The 22,715-nt window shown below is 37.6% G+C and overlaps 1 protein-coding gene across 2 annotated transcripts in view; it reads right to left on the bottom strand.

Moving 5' to 3' along the window:
- PTPRN2 (protein tyrosine phosphatase receptor type N2) overlaps positions 1 to 22,715 on the bottom strand; it is a 620,737-nt gene that overhangs the window by 359,193 nt on the left and 238,829 nt on the right. For both annotated transcript variants that reach the window (XM_072328503.1, XM_072328501.1), the window contains exon 9: positions 21,132 to 21,505. In XM_072328503.1, coding sequence (XP_072184604.1) covers positions 21,132 to 21,505 — 374 coding nt within the window. The remainder of the gene's footprint in view (positions 1 to 21,131; positions 21,506 to 22,715) is intronic.

Raw genomic sequence — 22,715 nt, 5'->3', positions numbered from 1 at the left:
GGAAAGGAAAGGAAAGGAAAGGAAAGGAAAGGAAAGGAAAGGAAAGGAAAGGAAAGGAAAGGAAAGAAAAGAAAAGAAAAGAAAAGAAAAGAAAAGAAAAGAAAAGAAAAGAAAAGAAAAGAAAAGAAAAGAAAAGAAAAGAAAAGAAAAGAAAAGAAAAAAGAAAAGAAAAAAGAAAAGAGAGCATTTATCTAGATGCAAAATATATATCTATAAAACTTTTGGGATATTAGAGTTGCTACATCTGTAAAGGTGTGCTATGAACATTCTAATAGACAGACCACACTTCCTTTAGCTGTTGTTTAGTGCTGTGAAACCAAATAAAGATGTATTTAGAATGTAAAAAGATATGAACATTATATAACAAGATCTGCTGAGAACAACAAATGCAGCATTCTCTAAATTGTGATCATAGAATTATTCTCAACACTGTCAAAGCCCCAACACTCATAACACTAAACCTTACAAGCCTGATACTTATCTGACTTATGCCACTTTAAATCAGAAACAACTCTGATGAAACTAACCCAGGGGAAAAAAGGTTCTGTATCTTTTCCTTCAAGGGTTTATAACAAGTAAGAGAAGGAGGTGTCAAAAAATTACGTACTGTTAGACATGATCTTTTCAACTGGACTAAGGGGAAAAAGACCTCCCAGAGCTCTGTGCCTAGGTTATTATTTCTGCTTCACAGTCAAAGTTTTTTTTGAATCTAATTTTATTGCACTGTAATTACGGCTGTGGATTTATTTATCGTCTGCAATGAGAGCTGCTTATTTATTTATTTATTTATTTACTGTGCCGGGTTCTGCATACACTGCCCTAAGGGCATCTCTATTTAAATAATGGGATGTCTCGGGGATCTTGGTTAGGCTGGAATTGTTCAGTCTCCCTTCATGCTACTAACCCAAAATGCTCAAGAGACCTCCTGTCACACAGGCAGAGGTAGCCCCTCAAGGCACCAGATAAATTTAGAGTTTTTCTAGATGTATGAGACAGAAATGTTCTTGTCGGGAAGTAACAAAAGAATCTGATTGTTTCTGTAAGGAAAAAAATGTACTATAGATTATTCATAAAAATCCTATATTTCAAGGACTGACAGTGGGCAGAAATGTGATTATTCTCATCACTATGAAAGCAGATTGTCATAGTGACTCAGGGGCTTATGTGTTAATTAAATCTTTTCTCCCAAAGACGTTGGCTTAAATTTTATGGAAATGACTGGTGTCAGTGAGTGGGCTTTTACTGTAACAGCAAGGATACACAGAGGTGCAGGGAAAGTCTGTTGCATACATTGATGTCATTTTCTTCTTCTTTATTTCTTTTTTTACCAAGGGAGTCACATTTGTAAAAGCTCAACCTTCCATTCCTGCTTACCCCTCCTTTCCATGCAAAAGCATTTCTCAACCTCCAAACCAATGTATGCTGCTATGAGTCAGTGTAGTAACAGTAATATGTAATCAGAGCATTTGAATGCTACAATCCAGCAAGAATGATGGAGAGAAAGTCAGAGAAAAAAGGGTGCTAGCAAGTCATTCTTCTGCAGGTCAGAGCATCTAGTAGCAGCCTTGTTAAGTCTCATCCAATAGCAAACTAAAGAACACAGGTTCCCAAGCTCACATCTGGTGTGTTAGGCTAAGAAATGGTCATTCATAACAGCACAGAAGAAGTGTGTACTTTTCAAAGGCATGTAGGTGTTCAAGGCCAGTCTGGAAGGGGCTGGGCTGCCTGATCTAGTGGGTGGCAAACCTCTCCATGGCAACACATTTGTAACTGGATGGGCGTTAAGGTCCCTTCCAGTACAAGTCATTCTATGGTTCTAGGATTCTACAATTCTGTGACTACGTTTTCTTCTTTGGTATCAGTATTATTATTATTATTATTATTATTATTATTGATCACATTCTCGCATTTAAGGACTCACATTAAGAATGATTAATTTATGCCCAAGTACCTTCTAGTATCACTTTTACAGTTTCTAAACATTGCCACATACTAGTACAGCTGCTTACAGTTCTGTAACAGCTGTATGGTAGGAGAGTTGAAGATGCCTAATCATTGTCCACACTACTACTTTAATTCACATTGCATTTTGTTCATTGCTGCACAGTGTGTGCTGACATAGTGATAGACTCTAGCTTTACTTATGCTGAGAGAGTACACCATTCCCAGCAGTATGGCATTAAACAAACTACTCCAAGCCTAAGGAGAGTGTCCCACCTCTGATAAATGATAAGGAAGAATTGGCATCTTCAGATATGGAGAAGGCTGAGGTACTTAACAAAGAGTTATTTGCCTTGGTCTTCTTGGCCAGTCAGGCTTCCCACACCTCCCAAGTCCTTGAATGTCAAAGCTGTGGTTGAAAGAGCAAAATCCTTCCTAGTGAAAGAGAGAAGCCACCTCATGAGGTGGAACGTGTTCAAGTCTATGGAGTCAGATAACATGTATCCCAGGGTTCTGATGGAAGTGGCTAAAATGGTTCATAAATATGATATCTCTATTGATGGTGAGAATTTACCCACAATAGAATTAACTAAAAGCGAAGTGTTATATAAAGCAAGAAGCAAAAGCAGAACACAATTCAGACAAAGAACAAATGGAAGACACTACAGGAATCAATTTTAATAGAAGAAAGTCTCTCTGGATGCAATCATGATGACAAAGCCAAAGTCTTGGAGGAAAGGTAAGACTGGTATAGGGTTCCTACAATGTTATTTGAACTGTTAAGTTTCAGAATCGTAGAATGGTTTGGGTTGGAAGGGCCCTTTAAGATCACCTAGCTCCAAACACTAGAGGGACACCTCCCACTAGATCAGGTTGCTCACAGTCCCATCCCACCAGGTCCTGAAGAGATTTAGATTTCAGCTTTCTAAAGCAGGAAGAGAGAACAGAGAGCCATGTTATTAGGATAACAGTCCTGGCTGGCTCTGCTTACTCAGAGCAGTATGGTGCAGCAAGTCTGGGCCATGGACACTTCACATCCAGACACAATACAATACAGATCCTGTCCATGTAAGTTTTCCTTCAGCTTGTGATAATATATTTCACTATACCAGCGATGGTAAACCCTTAAACGAGAAATCACAGCCTGCAAAGGACTCGGAGATACATACAGAAAAAAAGATGAGTAACAAGACCTACCCATGGATGCTCTTTAAGTCTTGGATGTTCTCTTGAGGATGTGTAATCCTCATTTTGCTAAAGAAAATTAATGGGTTCTGCTGTATCCTTAATAGCATTTGATTTTCCTAATGGCCTTGAAAATTTCTGATCACTTTCAGGAGAGGTTTTAGCCTTAGGAACAATAAACCTCTGGATGGCATAGCACTTTCTTGAAGATCATATAGCTTCTGATGGCCAAGATCTTGAGGTAGAGTTTACTTCAGACTAAGAATCACAGAATCACAGAGGTTGGAGAACACCTTCAGGATCACCTACTCCAACCATCAACTCATTGCCACCATTCCAACTGTCACATCTAAACATTTCTTGTCCACCTCCAGGGATTATGACTCCACCACTTCCTTGAGCAGCCCAATCCAATGCATTACCACTCTTTCAGAGAAGAAAATATTTCCAGTATCCAACCTGGACCTCTCCTGGCTCAACTTAGAGCCATTCCCTTTTGTCCTATCATTTTTACCTGGGAAAAGAGGCCAACCCCCCTCACCACAACCTTCTTTCAGGTAGTTGTGAAGAGCAATAGTGTCTCCCCTGAGTCTCCTGCAAACTAAACAGTTCCAGTTCCCTCAGCTGCTCCTTGTAAGACTCGTGTTCCAGATATTTCATAGCTTCATTGCCCTACTTTAGACAAGCTCCAGGGTCTCAGTGTTTCTCCTGTAGTGAGAGGCCCAAAACAGAACTCAGTACTTGAGATGCAGAAGGAAGCTCACTTCCCTAGTCCTGCTGGCAACATAATTTCTGATACTATATATATTTCCTATCTTTTCTATAATTTCACTTGCACTAGATTTCTCTTTTGCATTTTTAAGTTAACTGTGTTAAGATCAGCGACCAGCCGGGATCCGTATGGCTCAACTCCTGTCCCAGCAGCGCCACTCAGAACATGTCTTTGTCAGGTTTCTGGATCAGTTCTCTACAGCTAGAAAGACAAAGGGAGAGCCAGAAACCATGTAAAATTCATTTATAAGTAACTCTTCTATTGCTTTGCCTCCTAATGTCATCTCTTTCTGTAAGTGCTAGCCTAAATATTATCTTCAGATGGCAAATTCAGACCCTACAGAATCAGTATCCATACTCTGTTTTACTCAGATTCCAGTTGCTACATCATATTATTTGCAGAATATACTTTGTTTGATGAATTTTAATGACAATGAAGACATAAAGGGGGAATAAAACATAAATATTTCATTTGGGGTATATGTAGCTATATATTTTCAAGTCTGGCACAGAATCATCTGAAAAATGCTGCTTTTGTTTAATCTCACATTGCAGCACGCAGCACTTGCACTAACCTACTTATATCAGCTAGAGCATATGGCTTGTATCTCTGCTAACCACAGACAATATTACATGGTAGTACTACATCATTCCTTCAGATGAAATGACTCCCCAGCTGACTGAAAAGATTTTGATGTCATTATTTAACATCATGACAAAACTATGAAAACTCTCACATCCGCTTAAACGATGTGAAAAATAAATAGCCCAATACATATCCACTTGTCTGTGCTAAAATTCATGATCCAGTCAGCTCTTTTTAACTTCATCAGGAGTTTTATCTAACAAGAAAAGCAGATCTAGGCTATAAAGCTGTTTTATTTAGGGATGGGTTTTAAATTAAAGTGCAGGAATAAATATCCCTTTACCTTAATGCAAGCTGTTGAGCACTTCTGAAAATTAAGTAATCCATTTAAATTCTCAAGAGCAGATTTGGGAGACCAACTTTATGTAATTGTTGGTTAAAACGTTTCCAGAATTTGTACTGGACATTGGATACAGGAAAATGAGATTGCCTGGTGAAAATAATAATCCATATCTTTCAATATCTAAATTCCTCCTTGTGAGGGGGTTGAAAACAGAAATAATTTAAGGAACAATCCACTTACAGAGGTAATTCAAATAACAGAACATTGGATTATAATCTTCCTCTGCTATTGTCTATTAAAGATTTCACACTTCATTTGCTCAATTTGTAAGAAAAACAGGATTGAGGAGTTATTTCTAAAATCTGTTTCCAGAAAGTTGGCATCACCTAGAGCAATCACATTAAGTAATTCCCTTCTCAATCACTGCTTCATATAGTTTGTTCTCCTATTATTCTACATGTAAAACTATCTCATTATCTTCAGTGATTTTATACATAAATGAGAGTATCTGATGAGAAACAAAAGATGAATGAAGAAGAGGCCTTTATCAGGTGACCTTGTTTAAGATGCCTTCCTGATACTCAATTTCAGCATCTGTAAAATGAAGAGAATTATACCAGCTTCTTTGCCACATGACTAGTATTGCTACTTAAAAGACTTGCAAGCCTTCTGGATCAAAGAATAAAAAGAGTAGCACTATTAGCAGTCCCTAAAAACTAATCATCTTCTCCCTATCAAACATGGAGAAGATGTTCTGGTAGCGAAGACCAAGAAATGTGAGAACTAATTTTTAGTTATAAGAAAAATTTCCCTACCAAAACTATTGGTCAAAATTATTTTAACACGGGGAACTGGTTGTCTTCAGAGCACAACTGACTGCTTTTAAAGCATGTTTAAAGAACCTGTGTCCAGGTGAACATAAATTCTCCCTCACTGCTGAATGGGTAGCCTTGCAAAACACCTGCTGTGGGAAAAGGGGTAGGTGTCAAGAACTTCATGGACCAGACATGTATCACACATGGCCAATTAAACCACTCCCCCAAAAAAGTGCTGAATATAGCATGCTGATCTTGATACCAGGAAGCTTCACACCGCAGTTACCCAAACAGTGTTGCAGATGGATGCCACATTCCCAAGAAATTCCCAAGATAACCTATAAATCAGAAAAGTGAGTACAACCAGCTTGAATAATGAATTGCATATTTCTGACCCGGACCTAATGGTTTATTCATTCGAGTCTCAAAGCTTCCACTTCTGGTTAAAGAACAAGAAAGAAACATGTAAATGAAGAAACAGGAGGAGTTCTGCAGGGAACGACACTGGCAGCATGGCCAGCTCTGCATGCTAAGTTAAATGGAGCTCAGATTCTAATAAAAGCCAGTGGGCAATGTCAAAGGGAACAAGGAAAAAAAAAAAAAAAAAAAAAAAAAAAAAAAAAAAAAAAACAGTAAACAATGATGAAAACTATATGTTCTGTATTTCCCAACTTGCCTGTCAAAACAATCCCATAAATTGATCCATTTAGGTCGCGGAAAATCTGATCCAGTTATACAGATGGCTTGTCTGCTCACATTTGCCAAGCCTGCTCCCAGCAAGGAGAGCAACATGTAGCTCAAAGTTACACTGAGGTTATGTCAGTCTCACAAGCAGTTGCTCTCGTTCGTTTTTCCTTTGTCCCAACTGCCAAGTGTCTTCGAAAACCCACTTACTGAACTCTGAAATTCTCCCTTAGTGCCATCATTCAAATTATGTATTGTCTTTACCAGACTGTACCTAGTGCCCTTCCAGTATTCTGTTTAGCAATTATAATGCAGAACTATAATGGACATCCAGTCAGCCTTGTCAGATTAGTTCAATTGAATCATTTTCTGCAAAAATGAAGAATGATCTACAGTACAGAAATAGGCTTGACATTGGGAATAGCACTCCTTAAGCCTAAATGTCAGCCCAGTCCTCAGTGAAATCTTAAGTAAGGGTGGGATTCAATCTACCTGTTGCATTTTTTTTTTTTTTAAATCAAGACATAGGCAATGAAGTCCAGTTCACCCATTTTGGAGAATGCTGAGCACTGCGCCAGAATTACAAGGCATTTATCTAAAGTCAGAAAGTTGCCTGAGTGCTTAAATACAGCTTAAATACAGCCCTGCCAGCAGCATCAGAAATCTCATGTTCTGCAGTGATAGGTGCCACTCTTAGAACCAGACTCTCTTTTGCTGTCCACATTCAAGTACAACGGCATCTGAGCTCCACCTATTTCTCATGGAGGAGGCTCAAAAATAGCTTACACTTGTGCTCAACTTGAGTTGAACCCACATTTCAACCAAAGGTAGGAAGAACCTGAACATAGCACCGAAGGCTTTTGTGGAGAGAGATTTTTGGTTTAGTCTGTTTACTTTGAAAACTTTTTAAATGTTTACTGATGTAAACCACATATACTTTAAAACCACTTGGAACAGAAGCTTTACCTTCTCATGCGCAATGTGTGTTACGATTGCATTCTCTCTTGCATACTCTCTTCCTCTGTCAGTTCTATGCCTGAAGATGAAACATGGTGCCATCAAGAAGATGATGGACAGATCTACCCCTTAGGGCTAGTACCCAGAGCACCGTCCTATAATGTAGGAGTTAAAACTGTTTGGAGTAAGTTCTGCAAGGTTTCCTCCACGTCCTGCTTCACTTTCTAAGCCCTGCAGTAGTAAGGGAAAGACAGGCAGGGACACCCTATGAGGTGCTTTTCAGCACAGGAATGCTAGATATGGAGAAGCCCAGAATAACCTACTGGTTTGGCATGTTTCAGTGGGGCAGGTAGATACCTAGAACTCTGATTTCTGGATTCTGATAAAAGTCCTTTCTTAAAGTGCCTGATTCTCCTTGTGAGGGTATGTATTCATTTGTCCTTCAGGGAACTGAGTGATGTCATGGGAAATGCACGATGTCTTCATCCCTGGGGAAGATGTGTAGTTCAGCACTTAAATAAGACAGTCTGGCCTTCACCCTAAATACTTAAATAACTGCCGTTTCAGCTTAAAACCTAGAAATAAGACCGTTAACAGAATAGTCTATAAACAGTATCAATTTCTTAATGTGCAGCACAGTCACCTTAATAGCACAGACAGAAAGGTAAATCCAAAACAAAAATAATAATAATAATTAAAAAAAAAATACCAACGACCATAAACAGAGTTCAGAAATACTGGTCTGGAATACCATACAGAATGCTTTAGAGAGTCCAATATGCAAGAGGCCACATTTGGGATGAATAAAGCTGAGGACTAGCTTGCTTAGGCTGCTAAAGCTATTAGGCAGCAGCATGAACATCGATTAGGCTGCAAGCAAACATCTTGCTGATGGGTAACTGGCAGGAGCAACCTGGTCAGGTCCAGCACAAATTGCAGAAGAGTCAGAACACGAGAACTTGAGCTCTACTCTCCTGTGAGCAAGGAGCTGGTGCACAGCAACTACAACTGTTCCGCCTACTGAAAGTAGTCAAGAGAAAAGGGTAAAGAGAGGGAAAATAAATAATTTCCAGTTTCTGCTACTGAGATCATGAGTAAGCAAGAAGAACAATTGCTGCAGATAGCGGATCTACAGCAGTATGTAATTTTATAAGGGCACATAGCGACAGTATGAGGGGAAATGGTTTTAAAATGGGAGAGAATAGATTTAGAGTAGATATCTAGATATCAAGAAGAAACTCTTTACTGTGAGGTTGATGAGGCACTGGCACAGGTTGCCCAGTGATGCTGTGAGTGCTTCCTCTCAGGAAGCATTCAAGGACAGGATGGATGGGACTATGAGCCACCTGGTCTAGACGGAGGTGTTCCTGCCAATAGCAGGGGATTGGAACTTGATGATCATAAAGATACCTTCCAAACCAAACCATTCTACAATTCTATGCTAACTACAGTCTTTAAATCAGTCCTCAGCAACAGATGTGAGCACAAGAGAGAAGGTTGCATTACACAAACTTGTACATGCTACTGCCTGATTTGAACAAGCCAGCTGTAGATCATGAGTCTGAAAATAAGGTTGAATAAAAGAAAATGAAATCCAAGATAATACTGGAAAAGTTCATAAGAAGGAGGGTGGGTGAGAGAAGTGATTTTTGAAATACAGCTTTGCTAGGACTAACTACAGAACAGTCTGTCCTGGGAGAGACAACACTGTATTAAACTGAAACCTTTTGTTCTTTAAGTTTTGGGTTTATTTTTTTTCTTCCTCTTGAGCACTGCTTCATTCACACTGCTAAAAGTGAAGAAAGCAAGATGTTAAGGAAATCATCTAGTGACAGTTTTCAACATTGGTCTCAGTTCTCTGAGGAAAAAGTTAGAGGTGTGAGACTTGCTATGAAATTGCCAGTATTATGGCAGCTGCCCAAAGCCCACTCAAAAAGGTGCAAAACACTCTACCTTAGAAAAGCTACGGACCCTGACCTAATAAATCATACTATTAGACAAGAAAAAGCAAATTCTGTCTGATCATTGATCTGACTGTAGAGACACTATGATGGTGACATTTTTTCCTTATTTGCACCTTGTGTAATGCATGTACCATGTGTTTCAAGATTGGGATGATAATCTCAGCCATGCACTCTGTCTCCATGCCCACTCATAGCACTGCAGCCCGGGCAAAGACTGAAGAGAGATCAGGAATCAGCACTTCTTGCCCTTCTGAATCAAGAACACTCCTTCTGAAAATAAATGAGCAGGGTTATCACTTTCTTCTACCAGTAATTGATTATGCAAGTACTCATCACTTACTAAAATCTCTATCTTAAAAAAAAAACACCCTGCTAAATTGTTGACCTCAATGATATATTGGACTGGGTTGTATTTTTGACATGGACAACCTAATTCAGGATTTGCATGCCTTCTTTTAAATTTCCAAGTCTGAAAACATGGGCCACCATACCAATGGCAGGATGGATGCATCTAAACAGAGCATTTTTCTCAAACGTTTCCATGCCTTAGAGCCCAGAGTATGAGGAGTTTTAAGAATATCTTTTTCTTTTTTTCTTTTCTTTTTTTTTTCTTTTTTTTTTTTTTTTAACTATTTTTTCCCAGAAGGACTATTTTTGTTAATGTCTATTATTCCGTCACACTTATTCAAGCTGAATTTCATCTACCATTGTGCTCCTTAATCCCTCAATGTATTTAAATCCATCTGGAATTTTTCTAAATCCTCCATAGTTCTTCCTAACAGAGACAATTTGCCCATGGGGTACCACTAATCCCTCTACACGCTGAGAAGCAGCAGTTCATGACGAATCTTTCCCTCCTATCTCATAACCAGTTCTTAATCCGCAGAGACACCGTGGCCCTTGCTCTGTGAGTCACACTCCTTAAAGTCGGTATGAAGAGCATCCCATTTATCTCCTGTTGATTTGGAGGGCAGGTACAACTTGTGGTTTTGCTGCAACAGCAGCTTTTCTCCCAGGAGAGGCTGATGCATCTCCTCAGAAGGTACTTTGCTCCCTCGGGGCTCCTGGAACCAATCCTACCACAGAGGTAAAGAGAGAGACTCTGTCACGGTCTTCTGGAGGAGGAAGCACAGAAGTCTTCCAATAGAAATAGCCAAGACATATGATGTGAAAGTGGTTTATCGCTAATGTGGTTTCAAAGTCTGAGATCACAGAACAGAGAAGCTGGAAACAATACAAGGAAACCTTTTATTTTAAGGAAACAGCTATTTTTTCCTTTTTTTTTTTTTTTTTTTTTTTTTCCCTAAGATTGGTAAATATTGTCACATGCAACACAGTGGGAAATTCAGTTATGGAAGTATGAAATAGATGGATGCAAACTTCTCTTTGTATGCGAAGTTTAATAGTAACTGAAGAATGGAAGAGCTACATCACGGAAAAGAGACATAGTTTTAACAAGGCTCCTCAAGAAAATATCAAGAAAAGACCATTTCTCAAGAAAAGAACATTTTCACATCAAAGTAATTCATAAAGTTACCATTATATTTTGTCTGAGCCCACCAAGCCTAAAGGATATTTAGACACCAATATTGTACTTATTTTTCTTTTATGGAAGTGCCCCTCAGAGTAATCCACATGACATACTATAATGGAAGTCCTGGGCACTGATGCTTCATCAAGTCCATGGTGTTACAACACTTGCCTTTTCTGCCTCAGTTTGAGTCTTTTGTCTGTGTTCCAATGTAGCTTCATATATGTTAAAGTACTCATCTCCAGTACACACTGAGAGAAGAAATGAATTTCAGCACTAAACATACTTTATCTGATGTGAGCTCAGCCTGTACATCAAATTCAGTTATATCATAATGAATTTTGAAAATGATTTGAATTTATTCAGGAGTGATGAAAGCAACCAAATATTGTCAGAGTGCAGAGCTATTCACTGGGTTGCTGGAGAGCTGCCTGATGTCACAGCACACTGACTGTAAACATGTTAAGGATGTTGCAATTTTATTGCTTTAGTTGCAGTTTGTTTTAATATGCTGCTTCTCTCATTGGCTTCATTAGCCTTTAAACCTTTTTAAACCTATTTTTCTTTTCTTTTTTTTTTTTTAATTTTTTTTTGACAGCTCAGCAAATTCCCACTTTCCATATTTTTTTTCATCTTTTTTTCACCACAAATGAGTGTGAATTTAAAGCCCTTAATACAGACAGATTCAAGTCCAGACCAATTTGTAACACAGATGACACCTGGTAAAAATCAATGGCAGTGGTAATGCTACGAAGGTCAGAGTGATAACGGCATTGTGGAAACACAAGAGTGATTGAGAAGTCAAGAAGGATCAACTCTCTGGAGTTATAATTGAAGTGTGACCCTGTTCCAGCCTGTGCTTGTATTGTTCCAAATAAGCAGTACCTCCAGCTATGTTAATAGTGACATATTCATATAGACACATATTTAAAGGCAAAAAAAATAAAAAAAAAATAAAAAATTTAAAAAATAGGAATAATGGCAATAATCTGTGCCATACTGGTGATATCCTCCTTTTCGAGACTGTTCTCCACCATAGCACTCCTTAATGCATCTTGAAGCTGAATGTCTGAAGCAGTGATGGAATTTACTTGTCCTAAAAAATACTTTCTTCATATGAGGAATTAATAAATGAAATTGAGGACAGCTAGTGATACACACTTTGATGGACTTCTGACTTTTCATATATTCCCTACCTTAATATTACCAAAAATGTTTTTCCTTCAAGGTAACTTAAAAGCCCAGACCAAATTACAATGCAGATGGTTTAAATTACAAAAGACAAAGTATCTCCATCAGCTCAATGCTTAAAGAAGGAAAATAGAGAAATACAAACATTTCTGTAAGACGTCAAGATGTTTAACATTAAAAAAAAAAACAAAAAACTTTTCCTGAAACTCGATCTCTATTTGATCAATAAATTAAGTCTGAATTTATGTCTTCATCAGACACACTATAATCTGGAGACTGTAGCATAGCTGCCTCTAAAACAGCAACTGGATATATCTACATAATAGTAAAATTAAATTATTTTCTCTGTTCTGATTTATTCTTAGTGTTTGAATTAGTCCTCACTGATCTTCTCCTTGTGAAGCATTTTCTTGCATGTCATATAAATGATTTAGAGTGAGATAAAAATGGCTTCATTCTAATTTTTAGTGATCAGATGTTTACATTGAATACATGTTATCTGAGTCAAGAAATTCCAAAAATTTATCGGGCATGAAAATCAAATCATTATATGTTTACAGCTGAACCTCCCAGAAATGAGCAGAACACTGATGAAGAAGTGCTAGTAGATAATGGACTGCATTATAATTCATTTTGATGAAGTCACTGGAATTCCAACCTTTGTTTTTCTCCTTTTCACACATTCCAAAAGTTTAATATTTGTCACTCTTTTAAAATTATTTACATGGTAATTACCAGAAAAAGACTGTAATGGACAAGAAGGATTGACCATATGGAATTGTGAGATACCGCATCATCTCAGATGTTTTATGTCTGCCACTGTTATAGAAGCAAAACACAGTTTAGCACCCCATCCCTGTGATAAGAAATATATAACCCAATGAGTAGATCTGTAGAATGGAGACAGCAGAATGGCATGAACCCACTCAAAGAGAGCCTTTGGTGCCATGGCACTGTCTGCAGGCCCATGATTCCCAGAGAAGAGATGCTAATGCAGAAGAGAAGACATGAAAAAAAGAGAAAATGGTGGATCTAGGAGCACTTTTCAGAACACCAGCCATATTTGTTCATCTGGGCAGAGAGATACAAATGTGAGCTACACATTGCGGCACTCTTGGGACTCCAGGTGCACTACTGAAATTACCCACTGCATTTCATCTGTTCAAGGGACCAGACTTAGTGCCATTACTCCATGTCATGGTGTGAAGGACAGATCTGGTTTTCTTTTGTTGTCTCAAAGCTTGCTTCGTGAGGTTTTTCGTGATGATAAGACTCTGACTGGCGACTGCTAACTATCTAGGGTGAATGGTGGTTGCTATTGTGCCATCTCTGCTTATGATTGCAAAGATAAGCAGAGACAGGACAAGCAGTCTTTTTCAGGGTGCTGCTTGGAGGAGCGGACCACTGCAGAAGGCGATAATGCTTGTGTCTGGCAAACAGAGGCACCACCAACCCCTGCTGGCTTATCTGTGGGCCAGGAATGTCACAAAAGCTGGTTTTAAACCATTTTACAAAGAGTGTTTACTCGCTTGTTTAGAAGTTCAGTGTTTGTTCGAGATACATTCCCAAAAATGCTTAGCATTCCTGTGATCCTCAAACTTCAAAGAAGAAGGAAAACAACCCCACCGAAATGGGGGATAAAAGGCCCTCGCTAAACTGGGGATCTGGGAGACGAATTTTGGGGAGACGATCTATGGAGACGATCTCTGGAGACGAACTTTGGAGATGAACTCCCAAAAACACCTTTGACGGAGAATTCCATGAGGGGAAAACCTTTTCGGAAGGCCGGTTTGCTGCAGTGCTCCCTGACTTTCTCCCATCCCCCGCGGTGATCAGACGAGTTCCTGAAATCAACGGACCTACGGTGTACCTCGCTGGACCCACGGTGGTGACTATCTCTTTTGCTCTCCACAGACTCCTTGCTTATTTTTCCTACTTTTCCTATCGCCCACCTTCCCTTCCCCATCTCCCTAAAACGGCTAGGACTTTAATAAACTGGTTGGACCAACATTTGAACCGTTGCTTCTTAATCTCACGCCGGGTATATACACATATCAAAGAACCTTGCCTCTCTCCTGCAAATTGGAGCGAGACACATGGGTCAGTTGGTCACCAGTTAGAGCCAAAATCTGGCTCTAAATATTCCTCTAGAGGTGAATCACAAAGCTTCACCCACTAGCAAACAGAGCAAAACATCATGGGAAGTAAAAACTTGGATAGATGGGTGCCTGGATGGACTCTTGTGAAGTTATCTACATCAGCAGGTTCTGGGATAAGGTAGTTTAATGTATTTTGGAAGAACAAAAGTGAAGAGCAACAGAAGTAGAACAGGCTATCGTACCACCTCTGCATGTAAAACAAAGAAGAAATTAAAAACATTCAAAGCTGAATTCTCATACTTAAAAAGCTATGCTTAACCACTGTTTTTCTGCTGTTTTCTCATACATGAAAAAGATTCATGAAGTATAATTTGCCTGTGAGAATGTATAACATCAGAATGAAGGTGAAACACTGCATTAAAGCAGTGGTGTGAAGGATGCGATTTCTGCCACTGAGATTCACAACGATAGTGGAGGATTAAAGAGGAAAAAAATGATTTTGTGTCTAGAAAACACTAGGGAGTGTGAATAATTACACAAGAACAGCTAACCAAGGAATATTCTAGATTTACTTCTAAATATTGGTCATGGTACTGTGACAATGACAGAATTGTCTTCTCACTGATAAATTCACAGGCAAGTTTTTTCTACTTGTATTATTTATGTAGCATATCAAGCTATATTATAAGAAGCAAAATTTTTGGCTTTTAGTTCAATGTTGGACAGTTATTTATTTATACATGGGCAGAATCTACTAGCGGAAGTGATAAATTGAGCAATAAAAACTTTACATTTTTCCTTTTTTACTTTTTGCTGGCGAGCAGTGCTGTCAGGAACTGATTTTTACAAACTTTAGTACCAAGAACATTTCTGTTTTATTTCTTTTAGCTTTTAAAGCTAGTTGTAGAAGTTAAGTGAAGAATATGCACTTCCCCCCCCCCCCCCCCCCCCCCTTGCTAAGATATACTTGCATACAGAATAACAATTTCAAAGAGGACATTGAGATATGTAGGGAAGGTCAAATCAGCGTTTCTGTTTGTACATGTGTGTATTAAAGGACAAGAACATTCTGTTATTATTTTCTAAGGAGAGCTGATAAGGCTCGTGATGTACAAAAGTTCAGCTTTTAAGATGCATCAAGACTTTTCACTTACAAAGAACAATAAGATCTACCATTCCTGTTTCATTGTATACATTGTATACATTTTATTTTATATTTCATTTTTAAAAGCAATTAAAATTCTCTGCATATCTCTGGTAGAAATAACACATGGTGAAGATCATGAAAATACAATTCTTTAACGACTTGCCTAGGAAAAGAGAAAAATTGCAGAATGAATTGAGAATTCTGTACAGCTCAGCTTCAGGGTCCTAACCTCAGCAACATCCTGTAGCAAGTAATCATTATATGCAGAGCAACATACTTTATCACCTTTATGAAGGTGCAAAAATAGTTTCAAGCTCTTAGAATCAACATAACCCTTAGCATATTACACGGGTCAGACTAATCACCTTTCGTAGCAGTCTTATACTATGAACAGTAGATCAATTTTCATTTTTTTCTGAAGTAACTGAACAGATTACCAGCTACCTCAAATTAAAAGCACAGAACGGACTGTATGATCCAATTAAATTTAAATGTTGTGAACAGATTCACAACCTATCTAATTTTACATAGACGGTCTGGAATTGAGCTAACATGTGACAAAACACAAACTATCTAGGAACTGACTAATACAACAGTGCCAGAAGTTGCTGACAAGTCAACAGAACTGCCATGAACAGTCTGTGGGATTTAATGTATCTGAAAACCTTAGAGTAGTTTATTTGGAACTGACCTAAAAAGATGATAAAGTCCAACTGTCTGATCACCTCAGGACTAAGCAAATTTAAAGGGTGCTGTACAGATTCCTCCTGATCACTCAACAGGCATGATGCATCAACCACCTCTCTTGGAAGCCTGCTCCACTGTTTGACCATCTTCACCTTAAACTTTGTCCAAACTGAGCCTCCACTGGTGCAGCTTTTGCTGTTCGCACAAGTCCTGCCAGTGGTTACCAGGAGAGAGCTCTGCTTCCACTCCTCATGGAGAAGCAGAGAGCAACAAGGTTATCTCTAAAACTCCTATTCTCTGAACCAGAAACAGTCCTCATTCTCTTCTCATAGAGATACCTTTCAACCCATGTCTTACAGCAGGCATATTCTGATAAATCACAACATAAGACAAGTTTCTTTGCATTTGAAGTCCAAAATGCTATGATTAAGCAGTGAAAAGAAATGAACTTTCTACTCTCCAAATAGAATTTCCCTTAATGCATTGAAGTCTAGCTACTAGTTATGAAACTCCACACCAGCTTCACTGTTTACACGGCTGAGCAAGCAGTAACTTGCATTTAGTTTTTGCTGGAGATGGTAAGAACTACGTGTTCTGAAAAGTCAGGCTTTGGATTGCCTCATGAAGCTGTGTGTAAATGTTTTGATTGTGGGATTTTGGCCCATAGCTCAGAGCATATCTTGTCAGACAAACGAGAGCATTGCCATCTTTTTGTGTTGAACAAAAATTTTCCATACTTGAAGAAGTTTGAAAAAGAGGAAGAGTTCTTTAGTCTGAGACTTCTCTGATTGAAGAGTTCCCACTGATATATTCCCACTATAACAGGGAGGTATTTTGTAGCTATGGCTGAAGCAGCATGCAACTGAAAATAACTTCCTTCAGATAATTTCATTTTATAGGATTATTTCAGAGATTAGTAGAAACAGCTCATAGCGATAATTCTGAGAAACAAATCTCTTTCACACAAATCCTTCAGTGGTTGAATATCAATTTTTTGAAGGAGAAAAGAGTAAACAAAGTAAATCACCCAATTTGATTGGTTTCTCAGCATAATAAAGTGCTGAAGCAGCACAGTGGAGGATTTGCTGGACAATTTTCTCCACTGAAGCTGTCAATTCATTCTGAAGCTTAGTGCTGATGGATATTATGGATTGGTATAGATTGCACTGTTCCAGCCATCTGAAAGGTCACTAGACAAACACAGCAGGAGTGACCTATTGTTCTCTCCATTGACAATCACGCTGCCATTTTGGCAAATCTTTAAACTATCACAAATCTTTTATTTAAGTATTACATGGAAATGTTTATCTTTTCTTTGTGGCACAATTAAAAGCTGGCATCTTAGGAGTTCACTGAAGCAGTCGTAATATCTCCTTGGGTCATGCTTGCAAAGCCACGGAAGCCTGAGAATCTAATAGTGAATGGATCACCTTTGACATCTGTCAACTATACCACTGAGTATAATCTTTTCAGTTCCATTTTCAGATCACAAGGTGAAAAGAACTCAAGCTATTATCCCTAGTGTACAAATATGCTGGACTATTTCCCTTTCTTACTGAAAGGCCACTGTTTCAGCCATAAAAATGAAGCTTCACTGCACCAAAAAATGGTGGCCAATAAAAATTGATGGGTTGGAACTATGACATATTGGTTTGCGGAGAAAAGAGAAAAACATACAAAGATGGTATTATCAAAAAATAAAAAAGTACTTATCATGTTAGATTTCTGCATTTTATATCATGTGCACAAGCTAAGGTCAAGCTAAGGTTGGATTTCACAGTTAAACCCCACTCTAATCATAATTTTATTTCTATAATCTTAATTATGCTTACTGCTGTTAGAAACTTACTTCATATTTGTCTAAAACGCAGGCTTAGAAAGACATAATTCACACATGTATTTAGCTCCAGCTTCCCTCATTTAAAATAGAGCACTTTAAAAAAAGCAAAAAGATTTGAGCACAAAGTATGTAAGATCAGTTGTCAAACAGACTTCCTGAATACTCATAGACTACAACCACCTCTCAAGTAAGAGAGATTTTAGACTCACATAGATTAAAGAATTTACTGGGAATAGTTCCAGTCCCTTTTCTTCACTGTGCAAGTACAATACACATGCACAGATATATATAAATGTGCAGCATTCACTTATTGCAAAGCCATTTGTTACTGTTATTTATTCAATGCAGTAAGTGACTGATTTTGTACTGATTTGCAGTATAAAAACAAACCGATGCAGGGAACATTAACATTTCCCTTCTGTGCAGTAATAGTTAACAAACATCATCACTTTCTCTATTCTCTCTCCCTAGAAAGGTTACAATTACAGCAACATTCATGAAAACAAGTCTTTATTAAAACTCTCAGCTACACTAATACAATTGCTCTCTAAGGCCACTTTATGAACTAAAGAAATGTTTATGAGAAATATTAGTAAGTAATAGATACCTCAACCATTATAGAACATATTTCAGTGTTTCTGCAGAGTGGGCAAGTTCATTTTTAGCATGTTTAATTTCCTAGCTTTTATTATTCTTGCAAAATTTCAGAATATATTAAAAATTTGCTTTTAAAAGATAAAAGGTTTCCATTGTACTTCTGCACTGCAATTACCCATATTTAAGACAAAGAAGATTAATGACTCCCCCAAAGCAAACAAACAAAAAAGAGCATATTTTGGAGGCTGAAGTTCTGAGAGAAGTCCTCTGCCTCTGTAATGAAATCGGTTTGCTGTAGTCCAAATGCTATTTCACCCTGGTCAAAAAACGTATATTTTTTCCTTTAATTCTATTACTAACTCATTCTAGATTAGGAACCACAAAAAAAAAAAAAACAAAAAAAAAAACAAAAAAAACAAACAAACAAACAAAAAAAAAAAAACCAACACATTATTTGCATTTTCTCTACAATGACTTTGGAAATAAATTAGATCCAATCGTTCCTATTGTGCTTAGACTGTAGTGACGAGTTATTAGTTAATTTAACTGGATGCAGATAATATACGCTTTATGTAACAAGCTGCTTACCATTACATATACATATAGAGAGAGATTTGAGGAGGTGCGGGGGAAAGAGAGAGTGAGAGAGAAACTTGTGTATTTGAAACACTTGAACTAGTTTAATATTATTTGCTAAAAAAAAAAAAAAAAAAAAGTGGGCATTTGTTTCTTTTGTATCTACATCCCTGTGTTTATCTAAAAGCATCTTGTCTGAAAATGACTAAAAATGCAATAACCTAATATGTATGAAATATACATTTTGTCTTTCTTTTATTAAAATTTGCGACGGAGATGAACAAAACTACAACAAATTGTATATGTGTACACAAAGTCCTCTATGACCACCAGCATTTAGACAAACAAACCTCTCCAGCAATTTCCAATGAATAATAAGAGACATTAGCTGGGCTAGCTAGGAGAAAACCTGGTAAGATGAGTGGACATGCTGAAAAGACAGCAAGTCAGAGCTTAGAGTTATAAAAGCTTTTAGAGAATTTATGAGTAAAGTAAGTCAGGATGATGGCAGTGGGACATAAAGGTGCCTTCCAGACTGATTGGAGCTCGGAGAAATAGCACTGAACAGCAATAAAAAGTAGTTTCTACTGTTTCACATAGCATTCATATGCAGGACACAGAGGTGTGGTTAAACTAGAGTCTCCCATCAATTTCTAGTAAACTGGTTTCAGTAACTTAGAAGACTCCCGAGTGCCCTTTTGGCAACCTACCTGAAGGACTAAGATGTGACCTAAACAAAAGACTGTGAGAATAATCTTCTAATAATTAGCTTTTTCTAAGAGGTTGTTTAGAAAAGTTAGCCAGGATCCACTTTCCAGTAGTAACCAGTCATCCAGACTGAACATGTTACAGGAAAACAGCTTGTAGCTGCAAAAGTGGTTTAATCTGGTTAACTAAATCCAAAGCACTTGATGAGTAAGTGATGAACAACTGACACACAAGTAAGTTAACAGAAGTGTAAGAGGATGCCAGATCATTTGGGACTCTCCTTAAGCAGACACTCCAAAACTCCCAGAGTGAGCACAGTCCTTCAGGATTTCTGATTCCAATAACTAACTTTTGTTTTCTCCAAGGTAACCTCTGAGTCCTTATGAATATATTCCTTACATTATCTCTGAGAGCAGGTGTTTGTACCCTACTTTTTGAGTAATCTCTATCTTTCCCTGTCTCTTTGATGTTTGCACGCTGCCAAGCCTCAGCTTTCACTCTCCTCACTACTGTCTGTCCCTCCGTGCGCTACATAAAATCTCTTCGCCCAAAATATCATCTTGTCCTTGTGATCCCATCTTTCTTAAGTGCAACCCCTGGGAGAAAGCTGTTCTTTCTGGTACCCAGCCATTAAAAAACAACACAGTATGGTCAAAACAAGAACTCTTAACATTCCTGCTGCCTTCAGTCTCATTAATGAGTCAGACAAAAGAGTCTATCCATGCTACAGAACTTTCTGTCTCAGTTTCTTAGCAGTATCGAGCAGAGAATTGTACGGTCATCCTAGGAATTCCTAACTTTTCAGACAAATTGAGTTAGAATGGCTAATCAAATATAACGTTGCTCTTACAGGAAGACAAGGATGTAAAAGAGCTCTTAATGTTCTAAACTCCCAAATGCTCTTATGTTAAACTGTCTGTCTCTAGTGGAAAAAGTTGCCTTTTGAAAATATAGCATGAAATGTCAAATTCATTAGTGACATGACCTGAAATAATTAGGTCTTTCTTTCAAAACAAACTGCATATGGGAGGTTTAGATTCCTAGTTGTTGTTTGTTTTTTTTTTTTCCCTATCAAAAATGAAACCACAGAGAAAACATTGTGCTCTATTATTGTGTGCCATTTTTAAAAAGAATGAGTCAGGCATTGATATTTAGGCCACTTTCAAGTCAAATATTTAAAGAGCACATCCTAAGCATAAGCACACTTACTGACATATTGGAAGGTCACTGGAACATGAGAAGATAAAGTCTGAGCAAAAGATCTACAAAACTAAGTATCTTCTATGCTGGAGGAGGAAAGGCAACTGTAAAATAACATTAAAAAAAATAATAATAAAGAAACTGTTTTCTTATATTTTCATCAAAGTACTGAACCAGCAGCAAACAGTTTCAGATGTATTAAAAATCAAGCCTGTGGCATTTTCCTCTTATGCATTCATATTTCATTAGGTGCAATGACTTCATCTTTTATACATTTAAAAAGCCATTCAAATTGGCTGCTGTACTTACTCTTTCACTGTCACAATATAGCCATATTCTTTCTCCTCTGCAGACTTCACTTCAAGCTGTATGCCTTGTCCTGCATTTTTCTGAGGCTGTTCATAGGAGTTTCCATCCTTCATTAAAGCATTCTTAATCCAGTAGCGGGTCTCGCTTGGGTCTTTGGAGTCAGATTCAGTGCTCTTTGCAGCTGTCAGCTCCCTGGAGAAAGTCTCACTTTTTACATTTTCCACACCAGCATTTATTTCTTCTGAGGAAGAAGAGTCAGTGTCTTCAGATTTCTTGGTTTCTGACTTAGTTGATTCTCCAGGCTTTAGGTCCTTAGGCATATTTCCAGGTAATGCATTATTTTTCAAGAAGTTAATTAATTTTGCAGTGTTCTCCTGTATTAAAAGAATATAATTATGATTTGTAAAGCTAAATGTGTTACAGTGAAAAAAAAAAAAAAAAAAAGATATATTCATTCAAGTTTATATTGATATGTTAGAGCATTCATAGACTGATCATTTTATTTATTTCTGCATGCTTCAAGACTATGCAGGAATGAAATATTTATTTGGTAATAACAAATGAATGTTAAATTACACCACTGCAATTTTCAATAGATTTAGCATGGGTGAAAGATTTTTATATTATATATTATATATATAATATATATGATATATATTATCACAGAATTGTAGGGGTTGGAAGGGACCTCTAGAGATCATCAAGTCCAATTATATATATTTTATATCTGAAAGTCATCGTCTTATTCAAATACCACAGTATCTTTACTCAGAGAAAGTTTGCCTAATAAACTGATACAACAAGCAAATGAACAAACATCAAAACAATTCCCAGGAATAACTCATCAGTTGGATTCATTATATAAAAATTTATTGCAGCCAAGGACTTGGGAGGAGATGATGGCTTATGGGCTCTTCATGCTCTGTGACAAATACATTTTTTTTTCACATTCTCTATTCAAACTGTCACCGATAAATTCATTCATGGGATCCTCTATAAATCAATCATGAATGCACCACTTTATCCCCCTGACGAATTTCATGTAGGTGGTTAGAACTGCTGACAAATTGTCCACCTGCGTGTTTGTCTTGCTTGGTAGATGGACAGCTACTGAAGAGATTTTATTGCAAACAGAAAAGGATTTACTCATTTTTTGACTCTTGCTGTTGCAGCTTTTTGACAGAGCACATAGCAGGAAAAGTTTCATTGCAATTTTTTAAAAAAAGTGTGTCCTTGAGTATTTTTGCTCCACGAAACCCATAAAAAGAATGATGAATCGTACTAATAAACGGATGAATATAGAACAAGTCTACAGGGTATGATTCAAAGTTCATGAGGAATATTAGTAAAGTTACTTGGATTAGAATCCAAAATCTGATTTTACCACTTGGGAAGTGTTTTAATGCCTAAAACTTTTGAATCATCTCTGATATTAAACAATTTGGAATAATTAGTTGTAAAGTGAAAAACTGAAGAACAGCAGTTCCCATGCAAGGGGAAGCAATTCTGAACCCACCCACATAAAGGTGTCCTCAGAGAGACCATGTTTTATTCAACTGCTTCTCAAAACCAGGTATCTCAGCC

This window comes from Excalfactoria chinensis, chromosome 2 (assembly GCF_039878825.1).
Source record: "Excalfactoria chinensis isolate bCotChi1 chromosome 2, bCotChi1.hap2, whole genome shotgun sequence".
In the NCBI taxonomy this organism is placed as follows: domain Eukaryota; kingdom Metazoa; phylum Chordata; class Aves; order Galliformes; family Phasianidae; genus Excalfactoria; species Excalfactoria chinensis.
This window is presented reverse-complemented; position numbering and strand designations above follow the sequence as displayed.